A 22,835-nucleotide genomic window follows, 5' to 3' on the forward strand; every position below is an offset into this window, starting at 1 on the left:
ATTGTTTTTCATTTTTTAGGGGCTTGAAATGCACTATTATATTGTTTGGTTGAAGTCTTTCTGGTTTTTTTAAATACAGGCACTCATAGCTGTAAACTATTTTCTTAGCACTACTTTCATAATGTCCCAGAGATTCTGATATTTCTAACTCTATTCTGCTGTGATTGTAAGAATTTTTAAATTTCCCCCCTGATTTCTTCTATCACCTGTTTATCATTCAAGAGTGTAATGTTCAATCTTCTGTTTTTAGTTTCTGTAGTTTTTCTTGGTGTTGATGTCTAATTTCATTGCATTGTGATCTGGTAAGATGCAAGGAATCTTTTTTTTTTTTTTTTGGTGGGGGAGGGTACTTTCTAGGAGTTGCTTTGTGACCTAAAATATGGTCTATTTTGGAAAAAGTTTCATGAGCAGCTGAGAAGAAAGTGAATTTGGCTGTTGTTGGATGAAATATTCTATAGATGTCCGTTAGATTTGATTTGATTTGATTTATACTATTGTTTAGGTCTGGGGAGCTTTGCTGAATTTATGTCTGGATGACTTACCAATTGGTCAGAGAGGTGTGTCAGAATCATCCAGTATTATTGTATTTGGGTCTGAGTCATTCATTTGAGTAATGTCTGTTTTAATGTAAATTAGGTGCACCAATGTTTGGGACATAGATATTAATGATCATTATATCTTCTTGTTGGATTGTTCCCTTTACCAGTATGAAGTGACTTTGTCTCTTCTGATGAATGTTGGCTTGAAGCCTGCATTGTTGGATATGAGAGTAGTCACTTGCTTATTTTGGAGCTTCCTTTGCATGGAAAATGGTTTTCCATGCCATTTTCCATGCAATATCATTTTCATTTTCAACCTTTGGCTGTATTTGCTTATAAGAAGAGCCTCTTTTAAACAGTATACAGTTGAGTCTTGTTTTTTGATCCATTCGGCCATTTGCATTCATTATTGTTATAGAGAAATGCTTATTAATTTCTGCCATTTTGATTTATTTCTAATGTATAATTTGGTTCTGTTTCTCATTTGCTCAGCTACTCTTTAAATGAGATCCATTTGTGAGCTCTGGAGGTTGCTTATTATTTGTACTGTGTGTAGTATTTCTTTAAGTGTTTTCTGTAGTGCAAGCCAAGTAGTTATGAATTCTTTTAGTTTCTGCTTTTCATGGAAGGTTTTATTTCTGCTTTTATTCTGAGGATGACTTTGCCAGATGTAGCAATCTTCGCTGACATTTATTTCCTTTCAGGGCTTAGAATGATGTCTTCTAAGAGTTCTGAAACATCAGAAGTAATTTTGATTGACTTAACTGTAAAAGTGGCCTGACATTTTTCTCTTGAGACTTCTACAATTCTCTTCTTCTGTATTTCATGTTAGGTATTTTAATTATAACGTATCATGGACAGATTCTTTTTGATCTTGTCTATTTGGGATTCTGAATGATGCTTCTTATATCTGGATGTCCATCTGATTCCCAAGGCTTGGACATTTTTCTTTTATTTCCCTGAAGAGATTATCCATGCCATTAGCCTGCATCTCAACAACCTTCAATTCCAGTAATACTTAGGTTGGTCTGAATATTGTCCCAGAGTTCTTGTATATTTTGATCATGGTTTGGTTTCTTTAATACTGTCTGAATATTCAGAGATGGCCACTTTGAGTCTGTTTTTTGCATAGTCTACTAGAGAGACTTTAAACTGAATTTTTATTTACTGTGCCTTTTACTTCCAAGATTTCTCTTCAATTCTCTTTCAGTATCTCTGTTTATTGAATTTCTCATTCATATCCTGTACTGACTTCCGTATTTCATTCAGTTATTTCTGTGTTTTTGGCAACCCATTACTTTTTGATAGCCATTCTTTTGCGTTATCTGATATTTCACCCACTTCAGTATCTTTGGAGTTAGTTATTGACAAATTATGAACCTTAGGAGGTATCATGTTGCCTTGTTTTTCACATTATATTCCTTTGTTGAGATTTCTGCATCTTTTGGGATGGATTTCTAATGTGTTGACTATTTTAGGGCACAGTCTTCTCTTGGTGAAGTATTCTGGGATATAAGGTTGTTGTGAATTGTTCAGTATATTTTCAAGTGGGCTTTGTAATATGGTTTCCCTGGCAGTTCTTTAGTAATGATTAGGTTACTTTGATACAGTATGTGTCAGCACTCGAGGATCCCTCAGTGATGATTTCTTGATTGGCTGGTATTGGGGAGACAATCTGGGTGTGGAATGAGACGCAAAAAATACAAGCTCCCAGTTTCAACGCACTAAGACCAGCTTTTCTCTCTTCCTTTCTCCACTTTTTCTGTGGCTGGGAGGTCCTGCCACTGCTCTGGGCATATAGTCAGCACCCAGAAGGTACTTTGTTCTTGGATGAGAGGAAAAGGTGGGATTGGAATTAGGGGCATGCTCCTTCTCATCAGGTAATATACAGTGCATTAGTAAACTAATGACTATGAATTCATAGGGGAAGTCATTGAAAGTTTCCTGTATGAAATCCTAGGGGCATCATTTACCTTATGACAGCCATAGCAAACATGATCATACTAACCATTTGTTTCAACAAATGATTGGAAAATTATTAGTGGTTCACAAATGATTTGGGCTACTTTTATCACTTTAAAATTTTATAATTAATAAAAAGCTATTTGTTGATTTATACATTTGTGTATTATATACATATTAATTTATTAACAGCCCACTTGTCAAATATTTTGAATTTTTGTTGTGTCTAGAGACTTGTTTCACTCAAAATTGTAAGATTGGCCATGTTTATGCATAGTTCATTTTATTATGTATAGTATTTCCATTATATGAATATACATTTATTCATCTTACTATTGATGAAGATTTGGACTACTTCCTGAATTTTGCTAGTATAAACAATGTTGCTTATGCACATTCACATATGTGTTTACTGATGTAGCAATTTCTTTAAAGTCTATGTATAGAAGTTGAAGTGCTAATGTATGGGGTATATTAATTTTCTGTTTTAAAAATAATGCCACATTTAGCTCCCAAGGTTATTGCAATTTTTTTTAATGCTCCTACAAGCTTTGTATAAGAGTTAACAGTACTTAAGAGTTATATTTTTAATTTTTTGTCAGTTGAAAGGATGTAAAATAATTCATTGTAGTTTGAATTTTTATTTCCCTGATTTTTAAAATTTTGTTACCAGGGATTGAACTCGGGGGCACTCTACCACTGAGCCACATCCCCAGCCCTATTTTGTATTTTATTTAGAGACAGGGTCTCACTGAGTTGTTTAGTGCCTTGCTGTTGCTGAGGATGGCTTTGAACTCACAATCCTCTTCCTCAAACTACTATTACAGGCATGCGCCATCACACCCGAGAAAAACTGGGGGTAAAATCTGGCTGTTTCCCAGGTTTTTGATGCTGAGCATCTTTACATGTTTACTGTTTTCTTTTGAAAAGCCTGTTTTTTTTTTTTCCCCCTTTGGTCATCCTCTCTTCATGGGAGTTCTTAATATTAGTAAGGATACTAACTGTATTAGATATTTATTACTGTGTAACATAGCTAGATGGTTTTTAGCTCAGAGTTTCTCACATGATTGCATTCATCTCAAGGCTTGGTGGGAATGAAGAATCCATTTGTAAGATTATTCTTATGATTGTTGGCAGACCTCAGTTCCTTGCTGGCTAGTGATGGAAGGCTTCAGAAGGCTTCAGTTCCTTACCATGTGGAACTTTCCATAGTGTGGCATCTTGTTTTTCCAAATGTGAGTGATCCAAAAGAATGAAAACTCAAGATAGAAGCTACAGTCTTTTTATAACTAATCTCAGGTGTAACATCGATACCTCTGCCCCCATGCTGTTGGTAACACTGACTGATCCTAGTACAGTGTGAGAAAGGACAACACAGGGTTTTATCAGGAGGCAGGGAATATTAAAGGCTTGTTTTGGAGGTTGTGTACTATATTAATTGTCACTTTTGTGTGTTGCTAATATCTTTTTTTACCCCCAGTTTTTCTCTGGTGTATTGGTAAATAGAAGCTCTTTGTTTTATTTATTTTTTTCTCCAGTGTTTTGTTTTTTGTGGGGGTATAGGGTACCAGGGATTTAGAGACAGAATCTCACTGAGTTACTTAGCACCTCCCCATTGCTGAGGCTGGCTTTGAATTGATCCTCCTGTCTCAGCCTTCTGAGCTGCTGAGATTACAGGTATGCGCCATTACACCCAGTCAAGAAGCTTTGTTTTACATATTGATTAATCCCTCATAGCTAATGCTTTTTCTAATTTAAGAAATTGTTGATTCAAAAAGATATTCTGCATTATAAAAGTGCTATGATTTTTCCTTCCACATGTAGGTTTATAATTTGTCTAGATTGTATTGTGGTTTTATGAGGTAAAGAATCATTTTTTTTTCCTCCTTTCATTTGTTTAAACAGTCATTTAAGAATTTCTTATTGTAGAAAATCATCCTTTTCTCCACCAATCAGCAGGATCACTTTGTCATCACATGTTTTTCTAATGACAGTTTCTTAATTTGAACTGTAGCTTAATAGTGAGTTTTTATATCTGGTAGAATATAAATATATATACACATATGTTTATATATAAATAACGTAGTAACACTCCCATCTGGGAACCACTATAAATCAATTTCAGTTTGGTTTTAATTTTTGTAAATTTTACTCCAGACCTGTATGAGGACAGACTTGTGGTTGTAATCTCTTACTGAAGACTATTATAATTATTTCTTTCTTGGAGTTATGGCCATACATGAAGACAAGCATGTTTGATTGTGCAATGTTTAATTTTAGGTGTCAGTTTGACTGCATTAAGGGATACCTAGAGAATTGATAAAGCACTATTTCTGAATGTATCTCTAAGGGTGTTTCTGAAAGAGGTTGCCATGGGACTTCTCAGTCCCAACAGTTGTGTAAGCAAATTCCTCTGTTTCATAGCTATGTTCATGTTAACTATCATTGGTTCTGTCTCTCTGGAGAACCCTTATTCCTGGTGACCTTCCTTTGTTGGTGGATGGATTTTTTTTTCCTCATCCCATTAATAGGAACTGTCAGGATTTCTGTTGACTTGGGGGCTTTTCACATTCAGCTTTCCCAAACAGTCTCCCATTTGTTGAACTGACATGCCTCTAGGTCTACCTAGGTTTTTAGGTTCTCTGACAGATTTACTGTACCTTTTCAGGGTGAGTCAGGGAGGGAAGGCATGTTCTTTGGGGATTTCTTTTTTATTCTGTCAAGCTCAACATTATAGTAGAAGGTATGTTTATTAACATTATCAGCATTTTGTTTTAGTTCGAGGGCTAATAGCATCTGAACCACCATATTGCCAAAAGAAATGTACTTAGTTTTTTCTTACCCCAGTAAATAAAAAAGTGTGATGGTATTTTTTAAAATGTGGGGAAGGGGGCTTTATGATTGTAGGCCACATTAAGGAAAATAGTACAAGGTTTGAAATTAATATTCCCACTGCATTAAACAGATTACAATGAGGGTCTCATGCTTGGTTCTAGATAGAGTATAATATCTGTAACCAACAAATCATGTTTTCAAAGGCTATTTAATATAGTAATTTTCACAGCTTGTGAAAAGATGGACAAAAGTTAGTATAGCCCCAGTATTATTTACAAGGAATAAAACAATGTTTGACAGTGGCAGAATGACAGAATATTTTAAAATATTGTGTTCTGAGTTTTTTACAATGGGAAAAAAAATGAGAGGATACTGACAAACTAGAAAATATCCCCTTTGGGAGTCAGAAAGCTAGGAAACTTGGGGCTGGGGATATAGCTCAGTTGGTAGAGTGCTTGCCTCACATACACAAAGCCCTGGGTTCAATCCCCAGTACCACAAAAAAAAAGAAAGCTAGGAAACTTGTACTTATTAGCTAGAGGAAATAGCAGTTCATATGTTACTTTAACAAATTCTTAGTTGATTCAAAGAAAAATATGACATTCTGAAAGTGTTACTCTTTTGCCTTTCACATATAGGTTTGCCAAAGTCCACTAGCAAGCACCAGAGCTCAAGTTTGAACCTCGGTCTTTTGGAGCCAGTACTTACTTCTTGTATCACTACTCTTCTGTCTCCTAAAACAGAAACCTTAAGTTTTTCATGCCATTTTTGTTAATTCTTATTCACTATTGGGATATAGTGGCTAGTCGGCAAAGTGCATTCTGAGGTCAGGAGATAGAATTCATCATATTATGATGAGTTGTTTAATATTGAAGAGACTATATACAACGATTTCACAAAAAAGATATATTTTCATTCATGACTATTTACATTTTTCACATTTAGTTGAAGAATATCATACAACTGATACCTCTGAAATGTTTCAGGCTTTTCTTTTAAACACTTCTATTTACACTTATGTGACATGGAATTCAAACTAAAATGGTCAAATGCTGTGGTAATAGAAATCAACCAGCCAACATAGCTAAGTCTTCTCTTAAATTTGTTGATCAATGTTAGCAATAGTTACCTTAATAATAAATTATCATTCATTTAAAAATCAGTAGTAATTTTAAACAACTCATAAATAAGTGTGCTCTGTGCAATTTATACATTTAATATCCTGTGGATACTAAAGATGTGTGTTTGAGATTTGCACATCATCAGATGAGAAGTTTGAAATAATACCCTAAAGGCTCTCTGGAGAGTTTTCAGAGCTCTGCCTGCTTTACATGAGGTGGTTCCAGTTTACGTGAGAGAGCTATTAAAATCTGGTTGAATTTCTCATATCTCTCTGTCTGATTGACTTCTGCACCTTTACTGCCCCACAGCAATCGCATTTGAAATTCAGTCTTCAAGATTTCAGTCATTTCTTCATCTGGTTGAAAATCTAATCAAAACAATAGAAATAAGTCACTTTAGTCTGCCTAAAAACAATGTTTTAAAAATAACCGAAAACTTTGCTTGTTTAAATAGTACCAAATGAACTTCATCTTCTCTCAGAACTTTAAAAAATGCTCCCAAAGAAAAATGTAGGCTGTACTCATCCACCATCTTCAGAGAATTAACAAGTAAACTCATTAAAACATGACAATGAAATCTATGTACAAGCCACTGTGGGCCATAGTGCTGGGAGGAGTGTTCAGGGTATCATATTTTTATTTGTAACAACTATGTAGATGTATAATTTACATATCTCATGATTCATCTATTTTGTGCAATTTGGTTTATGGTAGTAAATTCATAGTTTTAGAACACTTCCCTCACCCTAGAGAGCTCCCTACTACCTTTTTGGAGCCAATCCTTGTTCCCTCCCCAGGCCTCAGCCAACCATTGATTGACTTTCTGTTATTCTTTTGCCTCCTCTAGAAATGACATAAATGGAATTATACACTATGGACTTTTGTCAGGCTTCTTTCACTTAGCATGATGATGGAATTATTACATATGTTGTATATAATCAATCCATTCCTTCTTGTTGAATTGTGAACATATTAGATTTTGCTTATCTATTCACTAATTGATGGACACTTGAATTGTTTCCATTTTGGGGCTACTGTGAATAATGTCAACATTTATGTACAAGTCTGTGTGTGGGCATGTGTGGGTTTTTTTTTTTTTTTTTTTGTGGTGCTGGGAATTGAACCAAGGGCCTTGTGCATTCGAGGTGTGTTTTCATTTCTCTAGGAGTGGGAATACCGGGTTACATGGTGAGTGTATGTTCAAAGAAACTGTCATGCATGAATGGTTCTACCATTTTCTGTTCACATCAGCAACATAGGAAGTTTCTACTTTCTCCAACTTGGTTTTGCCATTCTGTTTAATTGTAGCCATTCTTGTGTGGTGGGGTAAATTTACATTTCCCTAATGATTTATGTACTGAAAATCTCATTTGTATATATTCTCTGACATATTGTTTATTTAAATTGAGTTCTTTCTATATTCTAGATTAATGGGGTCAATAGTCAATGTCTCACTGGGGGGCTGCTCTTCTGCCCAGGAGAATCTAAGCCACCCTAAAACTTAAAATCTCAAATAATTAGTGAATAACAAAACGCAAATATTCAGAAATATATTTACAAAAGGCAAAACCCCTGATAGGTCTAGTCCACATGGGTTCTAGAACTAAAGAAAAGATGGCTCCTGTGGTTTATTTCAGGGGGTACATCAAAGGCAGGGATAAGGGTTTAAGGGCGAAGTCTTGCTTGTGATGTCTTACAGTGATCAGGTTGATTGACATCCTGGCAGGTCACACCCATCTCAGATGCTGTGTGGGCCATGGCAGAGGAGGATAGAAATTCATATTGTCCCTGGGCAACTGACCAGAGAAAATGTCCACTGGTCATTCCCAGACACCAGATGTCTCTATCCACTAGGCTTCCATGCATGGTGACCCACATGCAACTCATGGACGGCTCATGACACTAAATATGTCATTTATCAGATATAAACATTTAGAAAGTAGTTTTCTCCTAGTCTGTGTCTTGTCTTTTCACTTAGTTGTGTGTTATGAAAAGCAAAAATTTAAAGTTTTGCTTTATCAGTGTTTCCTATTATGGTTCATGTTTTTTGTGTCCTAAGAAATCTTTGTCTAATTCAAAGACACAAAGAATTTCTTATAGGAGCTTTGTACTTCAGCCCTTAGGTTTTGGGTCCATGATCCATTTTGGACTAATGATTGCATATGGTATCAGGTAAGGATTGAGATAAATTTTTTTGGATGTGCAGGTTCAGTATTTCCAGTATCATTTATTTAGAGATCATACTTTGTCCAGTGAATTATCATGGCACCTTTGTCAAAAATCAACTGACAACCATTTGTGTGGGCTTATTTCTTGATTCTTTGTTATGTTCTAAGAGAAGAGGGAGAGAATTATTAGAAATATTAGATGTGCTCCCACTATCTAGACCATAGGATCTGGATGGTGGAAAGAGCATAGAAGCCCTTCCTGATGATACCAGGATACCTTAGATAACCAACTAATGACTTCTATTCATTGTTAGCAGGCTTTGAGCCTAGGCTGGATGCTGGTGAGCCAGTCTTTGCCTTTACTGAGTTCACATTCACTGCCAGCAATGGGAACTTGAGACAGGATCAACTGAAAAATTTTATCAGCTACCTTTAAAGTAACATACTATAGATCAGCTTCAAGCACACTTTTCTCAAAGCCCATCCAAATATATTGGCTGATATAACATGTAATATACTTATTGGCTAATTTCTGTTGAACTGTGTGCTTTTGTTGAGTCCTACATTGCCAAACTGAGGGTTTTTTTGCGGGGTGGGGAGAGAAACGGGTATGTGCTACTCATACCTACAGCAGATACAGTGCAAGCTGTTCAGTCCCAAATTATGGTTCTGAGACAACAACTTTCTTTTAGAGTGAAATTAATAGGCCTTTCCTGTCCCACACGATTCTTGATTTTGTGGATCAAACTCGGCCCTTGAAGAGTTTTAAAAAATCACATGCCTGTAATTCCAGTGACTTGGGAAGCTAAGGCAGGAAGATCTCACGTTTAAGGCCAGTGTGGGCAACTTATCAAGATAGTGTCTCAAAATAAGATAAAAAATCTGAAAGGGCTAGGGATGTAGTTCAGTGAAGAGTGCTTGCCTAGCATACGCGGAGCCCTAGGTTCAATCCCCAGTGCTACACAAATAAAAGGAAGAGATGTTAGCCATCTCATCTGATGACTGCCTTGGTAAAGCCTTTGTTCCTGCATGAGCTTTCTGTGTTTGGCTCCCAACCTTCCTTCACACAGAAACCAGGGTGATTCACTCAAAAACATAAATCTGACTACGACACCTCCCATGGGCCCACAGTCCCACCTGAAAATCTCTATCACTTCCCCTTCAGCATAGCTGGCTATGTTTACATTAGTCCAAAACCAAGTATGTGGGGTTCCCACTCTTCTCAGGCTCTCTCAAAACTCTGTCCCCCCTTGGGGCTGGGGATGTGGCTCAAGCGGTAGCGCGCTTGCCTGGCGTGCGTGCGGCCCGGGTTCTATCCTCAGCACCACATACAAACAAAGATGTTGTGTCCGCCGAAAACTAAAAAATAAATATTAAAAAAAAAAAAAAAAAAAAACTCTGTCCCCCCTCTGATTGGCATCTGTTTTCTGACTATGTTTTAACAATTCATGGAGGTATTTTTTTCTTCTCAAAGTTTTCCTAACATGCTTCCTCTGCCTGCATCTCTGACCAAATTACTTTTCCAAAATGCTTTCACAGTGCACTTACCACCATGCACTGAAATACCCGTTTAATGCCTCTGATCACTGAGGATACCCATTGAACCGGATTGTTGTGCATGTATCCTGTCTGTGATAAATGTTTATCAAGCCAACCAAGAAAGCTGCTTTTTACTGCCATAGTATTTATAAGAAATTCAGTTTATACAACACTCTGCCCAACACTCTCCAGTTTCAAGAGCAGTGTGACTGGGAAGGAATGTAGAAGAATGAAGTCTAGATAAAACTCCACCTCCTTCAATCCACTCACTAAAGGTACTTGTGGTGGGCCTCCTTTCTTGATGCTGTTTATATCACTGTCAGAACACAGAAGGAGAAATGGTACACTTGAGTCATTGGGAATTAAGAGGAAGTACTGATCAATCATACAGGAAATGGAATTCCCATGCCTTAATCTTTCCTCCTTGGTCTTTTTTCCTAATTGAGGGCATCTCTGTTCTTTCATTCCTTCATTGCAATTGCTACATAGAGTGACTTAACAAAAAAACAGCTCCTACCTGCCAGGATCCTCTCCGCATTCATCCGGTAGCTGTCCACAGTCTTGGCCATGAAGCGTGCTGTTGCCAAGTGATTTAGCATAATTTCACAGCTTTGGTCATTTTTCTCCCACATGTCAGTTCCTTCAAAAGTGACAGCCTGGCGCTCCATTAAAGTCACAAGGGGCATCAGCAGTGGGACTGACACATTGTTGGGGGGGACACACGTGGATTCTGAAGAATAAGGAATACAGTTTTCTACGTCATTTGTTGGAAGTTATCAGATTGAGGTGCCTGGTAGCCTGTGTCTGGTTATAGCAATGCAGATAAGCGAGGCTGTCACCTGGTAAGCGCCTTGAGCCAGCGACAGTCCTGTAGACAACAGAGGCCTCATGATATGCTCGACCATACATGGACATGAATGGTGCAACCACTGCTGCTGGCCCTGCCCTCCCCGCTCACCTCTGCCCTCGTGCAGGATCTTGCTGAAGGGCTTCAGCTGCTTCTCGTAGAGGATGGCGGTTTGGGTGTACTGGTGCCTCAGGGCAGTCCATGTTTTTTCTAACCTTGTGATCTAGAAAAAAGAAAGTAGTTGTTTTGAAAAAGGCTCCTTTAAGAAAATTACCATTCTGCTTAAATTTTGCAATCGGTGGTAAATGCACCTGGTAAAACTATTAAAAGCAATTGAAAGGAAAGTGTGGAGAAAAAGTAACCTCTCACCACCCCCTATTCCAAGCTCTAGTGGGCCTTCCCTGAGAGCTCTCTCCAACTGCTTGATTTATGTGTGCCTGCATCTACACCTTTTAAAAAGAAATATCACACTATAGGCATTTTCCTTCCTTGGAAATCATTCCATATAAGTACATAAAGAACAAACAGCCTTATCTTGTCAAACTCCTATAGAATGTTCCACTGTATGGATAAACCAGAGTTCTGTTTCCTTCAGGTAAGTGTTAAACACATTTTGCTATTACTCCAAAGGTTTCACATGTGTGAAAATATCTGGATGATAAATTTTCAGAAGTGGAGCTGCTGGGCCAGAGGGCACGAGTATTAAATGTGGATAGGTATTACTACACATGTCTACCATGGAGTTGTACTGATGTAAGGGTGTGGGAATGAGAGGCAAAGCACTTTAAAGTTGTTTGTTCATAATGTCTGAGGCACACAGAAGACTGCTCAGACCGGGTGATGCCAATGCTCATTCCTCCTTATTTCTTTTGGCCAATGTAGTCAACATCAGCATATGCTACTGACTGAACTGTCCTAAGATAAATGATTCCCCACTCATACCACAAAACCAACAGATCTAAGTGTCTTCAGTTTTCTGCATAATAAGAAAGGGCACTAGTATTTAGGAATAAGAGCCAACACTATGTGAAGTATTTGAAGAATTTCAGTTAATCTTTGCAATGCCTGTGAGGCAGGTATTTTGACCTCATTTTACAGATCAGCAAAAGTCTAGATTAGGTAACTCGCCCTGGTTTCTCAACCGGTCATTGGCATAGCTGAGATTCATCTTAGTCTCACAGAGCGCCCCTATATTCCAAGAGGAAGGTCGACATTGTCACTGGTCTTCCTCTGCCATATTCCATGCTACCCTTTTCTTAAGGGCCCCTCCCAGATGTGGCAGAAGGGCAGATCAGGATGATGATGTGAATGTGACTCCTTGTGGATTTTCCCTGGTGGGCCACTTCCCACCCCCAGCAGTCCCCTGGCTCGCCCCAACCCCTAAATACTCTGGAAAACTGTGACCCTCACTGACACTACTGGAGGGGACAGAATACCTCCAAAATCATGGGGTAGTTTAGGATAAACTTCTAGCTGCTGAGTTTGATGTTATGGACAGCAACCGTGTGATCCCACAAAACATCCCCTTTACCATGCTCTCAGGAAGCTGTGGCTGGAGGGCAGAGCTTTTATACACACAGTGCAGCCTTTTGGCTCAGCTGTCAAATTACAGGTAGTTTTGGATAAGGGAAAATAAATGTGATACAAATTTAAATACCTGAACAAAAAATTATAACCCATTGTCATAGTAGAAATAAGAATGGAAATATGGCAGAATTTCTGTTACATATTTCAAATATGGATCCTAAAAAATTCCAGTGCACCTGAATTATTTAAAGCTCTTGAAATATTGTAATTGATTCCCCCAAAATTTCTGAAGAAGGTGTTAAGTTGTTCCGCTTCCTGCTTTTAAGGTGACTTTGCTTTATTTAAGGAAATTATGATCCTACCACACTGACTTGCAAGACATGTGACTAGCTGTTTCCCTCAGTGGCACTGATGGATTTTCAGTGAGCACCTGGCAGGATTTCAGAGACAATCTGACTATGAAACAGCCAAGCTAACAGACCAGTTACGGTGTTACTAGCTACAGATTTGGCTTGTAGGACCTTAATCTCAGAGTCCTACAAGCATCTAGGGCTTGAAAGAATAGAAAAGGGAAGGAGGCCTTCCTTTAAGAGGGCCTGTTTGCTTTCAAATACAGGTTTCCATGTTTGATACTCATCCCAAAAATCTCTGTCAAGGCAGATAAATTCAAATACCCAATTTTAGCGGTTCTGATTTATATAGCAAGTGAGCCAGAAATCTGAATTTTTAACAGGAGAGTCTGAGGACAATACTTTGAGACAAACCACTCCAGGAATTCTCTGATAGAGGCTCCTCAAAAGCCTTGGTTTCCCAGTCATTACCCCAAACTAGCCACAAACCTCCTGAGCCAGACGAGTGTTATACAACACACTTCAGCCAAATGTTTCTTCCAATGGTTCTCCAGGAACAAGGAGTGTTTGTGAGGATAACTCTTGTTATTGTACATCAAAGTGTGGACTGGCAATAATTATGCACTGTTTTATTTTTTTGATACTGGGGATTGGGTCCAGAGCCTCATGCATGCTAAGAAGTACTCTACCACTGGGTTACATCCCATGTCCACATCTTCAGTCCTTTTTAAAATATATTTATTTTGAGACAGGCTCTCATTAACTTGCTCAGGCTGGTCTCAAACTTGGATCTTCCTGCCCCAACCTCCCAAGTAGCTGGGATGACAGACATGCACCACTGTGCCTGGCTATCCACTGTTTTTATAAACAGCTGGAATACTTAGGACACTGCTCTTGGTTGTCTGCTAATCAAAACAGCTTTCACTAAGATTCAGTTTATCTTTTGAGACTGACTGAAATAGTCTGTGACTTGCCAAGCATAGGAATGCAGACCTCTTTCCAAAACATTAAATACACACATGCCTGAGAGGCCACACAAAGCAAGCGGAAATTCACCTGTGGCATTTCCAGGGCTTTCATGATGGCTGAGAAAGAATAGAGGTCTCCCATGGCATCTTTCAGTTCCACTGCCACCTGGATGATCCTGTTGAGAGTGGCTGCGCGGTCCTCCAAAGTGCCTGTGCAGCCCAGAATGTCCACTGCAATGCCGATGGCCATCGTGTTGTGTCTGAAGGGGAGATCAGTGGTCAGGCTCTGGTCAGGAATAGGACTAGAAGAAAACTACACCAAATTGGCCAGGAATAGGACTGACTTTGTGCCATTTGCTGTCATTGCTGGGATATGTGTTGGCAGGTCAGAGAACTGAACTCAACAGAGACCATACCCCAGCAGACAAGCTGTGCCACTGTCAAGGCCACAGAGGACAAGGAATGTTCATGAGGATAACTCTTATTATTGCACATCGAAGTTGTGTGCATGATGCAGTCAAAAATAAGATGCCAGCAAAGCACAGTGGCATATACCTGTAATCCCAGCGACATGAGAGGCTAAGGCAGGAGGACTGCAAGTTCGAGATCAGCCTCAGCAACTTAGCAAAACCCTGACTCAAAATAAGAAGGGCTGGGAATTTAGCTCAGTGATAGAGTACAATTGGTTCATTTCTTAGTATCACCAAACAAAGAAACCAACCAAGCAAGATGCCCCAACACAGGGTCAAGTTCAACCATGGACTGGGGGTCATGAAGACCTCCTGGGGCAACCGTGTGTGAGAGGTTGAAGGAGACACCATGTCCCCCTAAAACATGCATATACACTGGGAATGTTCCCCTCAGGGAAGCCTGGAGCCATCGTCACTGAGCACCAGGATAGGGGAACAGAAAGGTCAAAAAAATGAGATATGCTTGAAAATGACATGGGTATCAGAGCAAAGAAATGAGAGAGGAGCTAGGAATGGTGTTCTGTAGCCCTGTCAAGAGGCCACGAAGTGAATGGAGATGGGGACATAGACGGAATAGCTGAGAGGCAGGAATTTGCCTATTAAATCAAACCCCATCCAGGCACAGGGCCATAAAGGCTAAGGCAGGAGGATGGCAAATTCAAGGCCAGCCTCAACAACTTAATGGGACTCTGTATCAAAATAAAAAATGAAAAGGGGTGGGCATATAACTCACTGGTAAAGCATCCCTGAGAGTTCAACCAAAAAAAGAAAAAGAGGGAGAAAAAAATAAAAGATCAGACCCTCAAAAAATAAAAGTCTTATTTTCCTTTCTCCTCCTGAACTACTTGGGTCAAAACTCAGACTCTGAAGGAAGCAGAGTCGTCTTTACATAACAATGGGATGGATATGAATGGGGTCAGTGGGTGGCAAGGAGCACAGATTATGACCCCCCCCCCCCCTTTCTTTCTCTCTGAACCCAGGAGTTCATTGCATTGGGCCAGAATTGCCTCAAATTTTTTCCAGGCTGGAGGTCAAGCCCCACTTTATAGCTATGGTTACTAAAATACACATGCCTTTAGAACTCCCAGGCTGTGCTATCCTGAAAGTTCACAGCTAAAGGTGTTAACTCCATGCCCTGCTCTGTGTGTGCCTGGGTGTGTTGGTCTCTCTCTTGCCTTCCTTGAACAAAGGGCAGTAATGTCCAGCATCACTAAATAAGCAATGACCTCCTGCATCTCCAAGTGTTTATACATAAGTGTGCATGGTGCTAACTTGTGACATGACTTTACACTGGTACTGAACTGCTTGGCTCCTCAGTTTCTTCAGATGTAAAATGAGAGCAAGTGTTGGGAGAGAGAGGCTGCGTGGGTATAAGAATAACAAGCACCTAATGAATAGTCCTTGTTACCACCGTCATCTTTATTTGTATGTCTTCTCTCCCTGGGTGTCCTGTCTCTGTTTCTTTCCTTTTTCCCATCTATCTTCTTTTCCTAATTTCTTTTTCTTTTTCCAGGGCTTCACATAAGCTAGACAAATGCTCTACTACAGAAGTAATCCCCAGCCCTTTTTTATTTTGAGATAAGGTCTCACTAAGTTGCCCAGGCTGGCCTTGAACTTGAGATCCTCCTGCCTCAGCCTCCTCCAAGTCATTGGGTTTAGAGAGGCATGTGCCACTGCACTCAACTCAGGCTCTCCTTTAAGGCCTGGTGTTGCATCCCAGTGGTACCCTTCTTGGGTACCACTGGGCGGTGAATGACTCAGGATGGCAAGTCTGTAGCATCCGCATCAATAATCAGTGGCAGGAGGCAGTCAACCATTACATGAAGGACATTTCCAGTTCAGTGTGCCCATAATAAGCAAGATAGTAAATTAAAAAATAAACGTGGTTTTCTATTTGATTTTCAAAGGCGAGTAATATCATTTGACAGTTCAGGACCCCAATGACCTTGGCCTTTAGTGACACGCTGTAATTAATCAAACCTCTCCTGACCTCTGTAGAAAGATTCCATAAGTCAGTCTTGAACAGGAAACAAGCTAAGGAGCCAGGCCTTGGGCAAGAAGCAATTGGGGGAATAAAGAAATGCTACCAAGGACTGGGGCTGTAGCTCAGTGGCAGAGCGCTTGTCCAGCATGTGTGAGGCACTGGGTTTGATCCTCAGCACCACATAAAAATAAAGGCATTCTGTCCATCTACAAGTACCAAAAAAAAAAAAAAAGAAAGAAAGAAAGAAAAGAAAAGAAATGCTACCAAGAATGAAAGTGAGAAAACAGTCAAGGAGAACCCCGATCCTGGGCTGCTCTGCTGCTTGCATGTCCCCGCACACTTCAAATTACTCATAAAAGGAGGTTCAGATTCATTAAGCCTGGAACCTGGAGGAACTTTCAAGCTAAATGTTTCACATGAGAAATGGGGAAATGAGACAGTGACTGCTGAGCCCAACAACAACAGAGGGGGGAGCCAGGCATGAGCAGGAAGGCAGCTAGAATCTAGAAGCCTGATGTGGAAACGCAGGGCAGTTCAGAAGTCCTCAAAGCTAAAGCCATAGGTATGGCCTGGGCCCTTCCTCACCTCTGATCTCACAGTCCAGTATCCTGGGTGTTTTCTAGGTGTTCAGCAACAGCTCTGAGGCCAAAGCAACTGTTGCACTTGGGTTGCCTTACCAGCTTTTTTGTGTTGGTTACCTGGGATTGAACTCAGGGGCACTAGACCACTGGGCCACATCTCCAGCCCTATTTTGTATTTTATTTAGAGACAGGGTCTCACTGAGTTTGCTTGGCACCTCATTGTTGCTGAGGTTGGCTTTGAACTTGCCATCCTCCTGCCTCGGCCTCCGGAGTCACTGCTATTACAGGCGTGCAGCACTGCGCCTGGCAGTCTTACCAGCTTTACTAGCCACATTAGCTTGAAAGCAGCTCTACGGAGCCCCTGAAGCTTACCTGAAATGTAGGGTTAACTTTCTAGGGGCTGATGTCTGCTGGCTACATGTGGCAATCTGACTACAACTAGTAAACATTTTCATTGCTCAGCCACACAGCTGTGTTTCAGGTGCCTGACAGTCATATGTGGCTAGTGGCTATTTTAGTGGCCAGTGCAGATAAGAGCATTTCTGTCACCATAGAAAGTTGAACGGAACAGTGCTGTGACTCAGGACATCATGGAAAGCCGTGGACAGTCAGTCATGGCGCCTGGGGCACTGGTTGTAGAAACAGAAAACTTAAGATAACAAGATAGTCTTGCCTACATCAGCTTTCTAAAGCCCAGCTTTTGTGGTATTATGAAAATCTAATCTTGTGCTTTGTTTCTTAAAAATATCCCTGTCTTCTAAACATCCCATGTTCACACATGTGCATTTTAATGGGCACCCAAGGCTCTGGCTTTTCATAAGAGGACAGACACTCTGGAGGCCCAGGGACTGAGTACCAGCATCCCTTGACCTTTGACTCCCCTTTTGTCAACCCTTCAAAGTTGTTCAGAACCAATTCCCACCTAATTCCTCAAGGAACCTTAAACTCCAAAGAGACAAAGATGTGCAGGACCTGAGGGGGCTTGAGGTGGCAGGGAGAGGGAGATCTCTGCTGCTTGCAGCACCCCACCTGTGTTGCCTGTCAGCCAGTGGCCTCAGACAGGCTGTTCTCTTGACTCACCCTCTCTAGGAACAAGGCCAGGAAGGTCCTCTTTTTCCTGACCTGTGCTGCACTGTCTCATTGTGCATCTCCAGGCTTCTGAAAAGAGTCACCCGGGGCCAGGTGACATGACATGGCTGGACTGGTGGGGCTCCTCTCTCCCACTGAAACCGGCTGCTTTGACACCTGCAAGGAGTTGGAAGGTGGAAGACGCAGAGGCCAGCACTGCTCACCTTTCAATTATGTCCAGGCGAAGCTGGTGTCCGTGAGGCAAGGTAATGAGCTCCAGCCCTGAGCTCACACCCATGTTCCTCTTCATCTCTTCAGAGACTTCAAGTATCCTAGCAACCTGTCAGGAGCAAAGCTGAAATTCACTGGATCAGGAAGTGGGCTGGTCCCAGCGCATATTTAGCATGTGAAAAGAAATACACTAAACTGGGACAGTGGCGATGAACTTTACATTGTTGCATTTCTTCATAAGTAGCAGTGTCCAAAAATATGGTTCTTATGTATTTGCGCATTTTAATACACATACCAGAAATATAAAACTAATAAGTGGGGAGAAAGACTGGGGAAACACCCAAATTGGTCTGTAGAATCTGCAGATTTGGTACATATTCCTTCCCAGCCAGGGAACGGTTTAGTTCTCTGGGCTTTTGTCTGACACAGGCTGGATCCTGCTGCGACGTTCAGTTGCCAACAGCAGGACTGCGTATGTGCAGTCCACCATCCCCTGCAGTGGAGAAGCAGAATCCTGTCCAAGCTCCCCTCTGCTGTGGGCTTTGCGATTCATGTTCTCACTTAACTGCCGTGGCTGTCTGCTATTACCCTTAATTACATCTCTCCCGGGCGCAGTGAATGCACCGTGTGTCTGGAAGCTATTAAAAACATGTAGAGTGATTTGAAACCCCAAGTCTCAAACACACCCACACGTCCTCCTGAGAGGAGAGAGGTTTCCCTTAAACAAAGTCTTTGTCCGCATCAGCTCTCACCCATCTCGAGTCTAGTGTAATCAGTTGATCTGAATTAGGCATCAGTAGACCATCTGCAGTTACTACACACTGCAGTGAAATGTCACAGCTGAGTTGGTGTGTCTCCAACTGGGCTACGAGGCCTCGCAGCACACTGATGGACTGATAGTACAACATGCAGACCCAATGGGTCTAACCAAGCCTGGACACAGAGAGTGTGTCCCTCTCCTCTGTTTGGTGGACTTATCCTTGACCATAATTACCTAGGAACATGAGCAGTGCAGATGTCTTCATCATAAGCCAGAAAAACATCTGGAAGTTTAGCCAATATTATTAACTCTGACCCTTAACTTCTGTGGTTAAGCAAAGAAACTACTGTGAGCCCTGGGAGATGAGCCTGGAACAGCTCCCAGTGGGGAACCCAGACCAGGATGCAGAATCCACACTGCAGTCTCACCTCCACTCTCTGGGCCTCAGTTTTCCCTTGTCTAATCCAATTGCTAACTAAGTTCACTTTTCTCAAGGACTTTGCAAAGGATTCAAATGACCTTAAAACCAAAAGAGCTGAGCATGATGGTGCATGCCTATGATCCAGTGGCTTGGGAGGCTGAGGCAGTAGGATTGAGAGTTCAAAGCCAGCTTCAGCAATGGCAAGGCACTAAGCAACTCAGTGAGACCCTAAATAAAATACAAAATAGGGCTGGGGATGTGGCTCAGTGGTTAGGCACCTGAGTTCAATCCCTGGCACCAAAAACATCAACAACAAAACAAAACAAAACAGAAAACAAAACCCAAAAGCTATTTGGAAACATAAGTTATGAATCATTTGCCACGTGGAAGTGGGAAGAATTCTGGCCAGATCCTGGTAAAGAGATTTGCACCTTGGCCTTGGCAAGGCAACTCAAATGCAGGCCCTGCACACTTCCTCACGTGTTTAGACAGCAGTCCTATTAGAGGTTCCAAACCCTGTTACCTCTGTGGGGACACTCCCCTCCATGCACACTTTATATAATGAGACCTTAAAAGGCTCCTCCTCACTAATTCAGCTCTGTTCTGGAAGTATTAACAGGCATTCTGCGATCCCTCTTCTGAGAATGAGAAGCCTACAGTCTGTCATCTGGGTTCCAGGGGCCACACCTGCTCACTCTAGGCTAAGCTACAGTACAATAAAATTCTGTTTTGGGGGGTGAGAGGGCGATTCTGGGGATTGGACACAGAGGTGCCTTACCACTGAGCTTCCCCAGCCCTTCCTATGTTTTTTTTAAATATTTTTTTAGAAGTTGATGGGCCTTTATTTTGTTCATTTATTTATATGTGGCGCTGAGAATCTAACCCAGTACCTCACACATGCTAGGTAAGCACTCTACCACTGAGCCACAACCCCAGCTCCTCTTCCTATTTTTAAAGATAGTGTCTTGCCAGGTGTTGTGGTACATGCCTGTAATCCCAGTGACTCGGGAGGCTGAGACAGGAGGATTCCAAGTTCAATGCCAGTCTCAGCAACTTAGGTAGACCCTGCCTTCAAATAAAAAATAAAAAGAGTTGAGAATGTAGCTCAGTAGTAATGCATCCTTGGATTCAATTTTCAGTGCTTAAAAAAAAAAAAAATTCTCACCAAGTTGCTTCGTGCCTTGCTAAATTGCTGAGGCTGGCTTTGAACTTGTGATCTTCCTGCCTCAGCCTCCCGAGGAGGTGCCCAAAGCTGTGTGGCTCACAGATGCGGAGGAAGGAGGAGCACTTGCAGAGCGAGGACTGTGGGCTGGACCCAGCAGGGCAGGGTGGCATATGCATCCTAGACAGGTATTCCAGCCGCCCTCTGTCCTCCAAGTCTGGGCTCTCCCAGCTCTGTTAAATCTCTGGACTCTGCCTTTTCTTCCTCGTGCCACTGCCTTGGAGGCTGCTGCATGACCCAGGGCAGCCTTTATGGATGCCTGGCTTGGCCCTCTTCCCAGGTGCAATGAAATTGCCAGGCTTTGCTTGCTGGCTCTGCTGCCTCCAAGCAGCACAGAGGGCTCAGATCCATACCTATGCACTCATGAGTCTGTCTCCCTCACTCAGTGATAAAGTGCTTTAAAGGCAGAATCCAGAAGTAGAGACTTAGAAACACTGACCCCAGGGTCCTCCCTGTCCTAACCCATCCCTACCTTCTTTGACTCACAAATGAATCTTCTGTAAACCAACCTCTCTCTCCGTGGATTTTTTTTTTAATTTTAATATCTATTTATTTATTTATTTTATTTATTATAAGGTGGACACAATACCTTTATTTTATTTTTATGTGGTCCTGAGGATTGAACCCAGTGCCTTACGCATGCTAGGTGCACACTCTACCGCTGAGCTACAACCCCAGCCCCTCCCCATACCTTTTGACATCTGAGCTTCTGCACATGTGCCTTCCCACCAAGCACAAGATGCTTTCTACATTTGTCTGGCCAATTATTCAGACTTCTGAACTCAGAGCACCCTGACTTTCCCCGCTCTTGTTTAAGGAGGACCACAGCTTCTGTGCCTTCCTTCCCCTGCAGAGCATCTCCCACCTGGGTTGTGGTCCAAGTTCCCTATCACTGTCCTTCCCCACCCTTCCTCCATCAGACAGCAGTGCGGTCCCTCTAGGGCAGAGACCATGAGCCAGCCTGGCACACAATAGGCAGTCAATTAAGGCTGAATACAGAACACCAAGAAATACTCAATGCTCATAGTGGGCCAGGCAAGGTGTCCATGGCTTTACCTGTATTATTTCCATTAGTCTTCGCTGATTATCTGGGTCCCTGTGTTCCATCTGATAGTTGGGGAGAGAAAGAGCCCTGTAGCCACTGTGGCCAAGGGGAATTCAGACTCAGGCAGCTCACCCCTGAGGTCAAGCTCTTAACTACTGCTCAAAGATGAGCAGGTGGGGCACAGGATAAGGGGAGGCTTGCTGTTCCTGGTGGTAGTGGCTCAAGGCCCCTAGCCAGGCCCTTGGGGGTAGAAGCTGGACACTGCTGGGCAGGCAGGCTCCAGGGCTCTCAGGACCTCTGCTATCCTAATGGCCTTCTGATCATCTATCCCTGGGCTGTGTGCTTGGGTGGGAACTGGAACATGGGGCCCAGATGCTGCCTGGCGCCTGATTCTGACTCCTGGGTGGCCTCATCTGGCTGCTGCTACATTTGGTGTGGAGAAGAATTTTCCTCTTAAGAGATGCTGGTTGTGCCTGCTGGTTCCAGGAAGAGAAGAAGGAAACATTGGTGGACGGCAGGAAGGACTGGATGCAGCCCTGCCCTTGGGGCTGGGGGAGGCAGAGCCCAGGCTGGCTCCTCCACTGCCAGGGGTGCCCGAGAGCAGACAAGAAAGCGAGGCCCCAACAGGAGGGCATGAGGCCCCACAGAGCAAGAGAGAGGGTGGACTGCATGTTCTTCAACTGAGAACACTTGCGCTCTTATTTCATAGCTGTCAAAGGCAGTGGGGAGGTTCCAGTACTGCAAAAAGTGGGCAGGTACCTCTCCCCTTCCTCGATCACCATCAAGCCCTACCTGAGGCCACAGAAGGATTTATTCCACTTGGAACTGTTCAGTTTGCCCAGACCCATGTTTTCACAAGAGCTTCCTCTATGGAGAACCCAGGCAGGCTCAAGCCAGCCTAGAATCTCACTCCTGGCCTATTAGCACGTTCTGCTCTCATATCCAGGGCTCAGTGTGACTGGCTGACTTGAACAGGAGTCCTCCAATTCTTTTACCTCCGAACAGGTTTAGCTTGCTTTAAAGTGAGGTAAGAATTGAACACGGCAGATTATCTGATCACCTGTGAGCACTGTCCAAGGACCCCTAGCCAATCCAGCCCATCAAGACAACAAGCCCTTGTTTTTCCAGAGCAGAGTTTCCCTGCTTTCTTCTCAGGGCCCCTTATTAGAGGTGCTGCCTCACCCAGAAAGTTTCACC

The 22,835-nt window shown here is 41.9% G+C and overlaps 1 protein-coding gene across 2 annotated transcripts in view; it reads right to left on the bottom strand.

Annotated features, from left to right (window-relative positions):
• Positions 1–5,525: 5,525 nt before the first annotated feature.
• Positions 5,526–22,835, bottom strand: part of Bcar3 (BCAR3 adaptor protein, NSP family member) — a 115,052-nt gene continuing 97,742 nt past the window's right edge. For both annotated transcript variants that reach the window (XM_027935175.2, XM_071618068.1), the window contains 5 exons: positions 18,184–18,299; positions 13,945–14,116; positions 11,123–11,234; positions 10,682–10,894; positions 5,526–6,825 (listed from right to left, as the gene is read on the bottom strand). In XM_027935175.2, coding sequence (XP_027790976.1) covers positions 6,647–6,825; positions 10,682–10,894; positions 11,123–11,234; positions 13,945–14,116; positions 18,184–18,299 — 792 coding nt within the window. In that variant the 3' untranslated portion in view covers positions 5,526–6,646. The remainder of the gene's footprint in view (positions 6,826–10,681; positions 10,895–11,122; positions 11,235–13,944; positions 14,117–18,183; positions 18,300–22,835) is intronic.

This window comes from Marmota flaviventris, chromosome 10, assembly GCF_047511675.1.
Source record: "Marmota flaviventris isolate mMarFla1 chromosome 10, mMarFla1.hap1, whole genome shotgun sequence".
Taxonomy (NCBI): domain Eukaryota; kingdom Metazoa; phylum Chordata; class Mammalia; order Rodentia; family Sciuridae; genus Marmota; species Marmota flaviventris.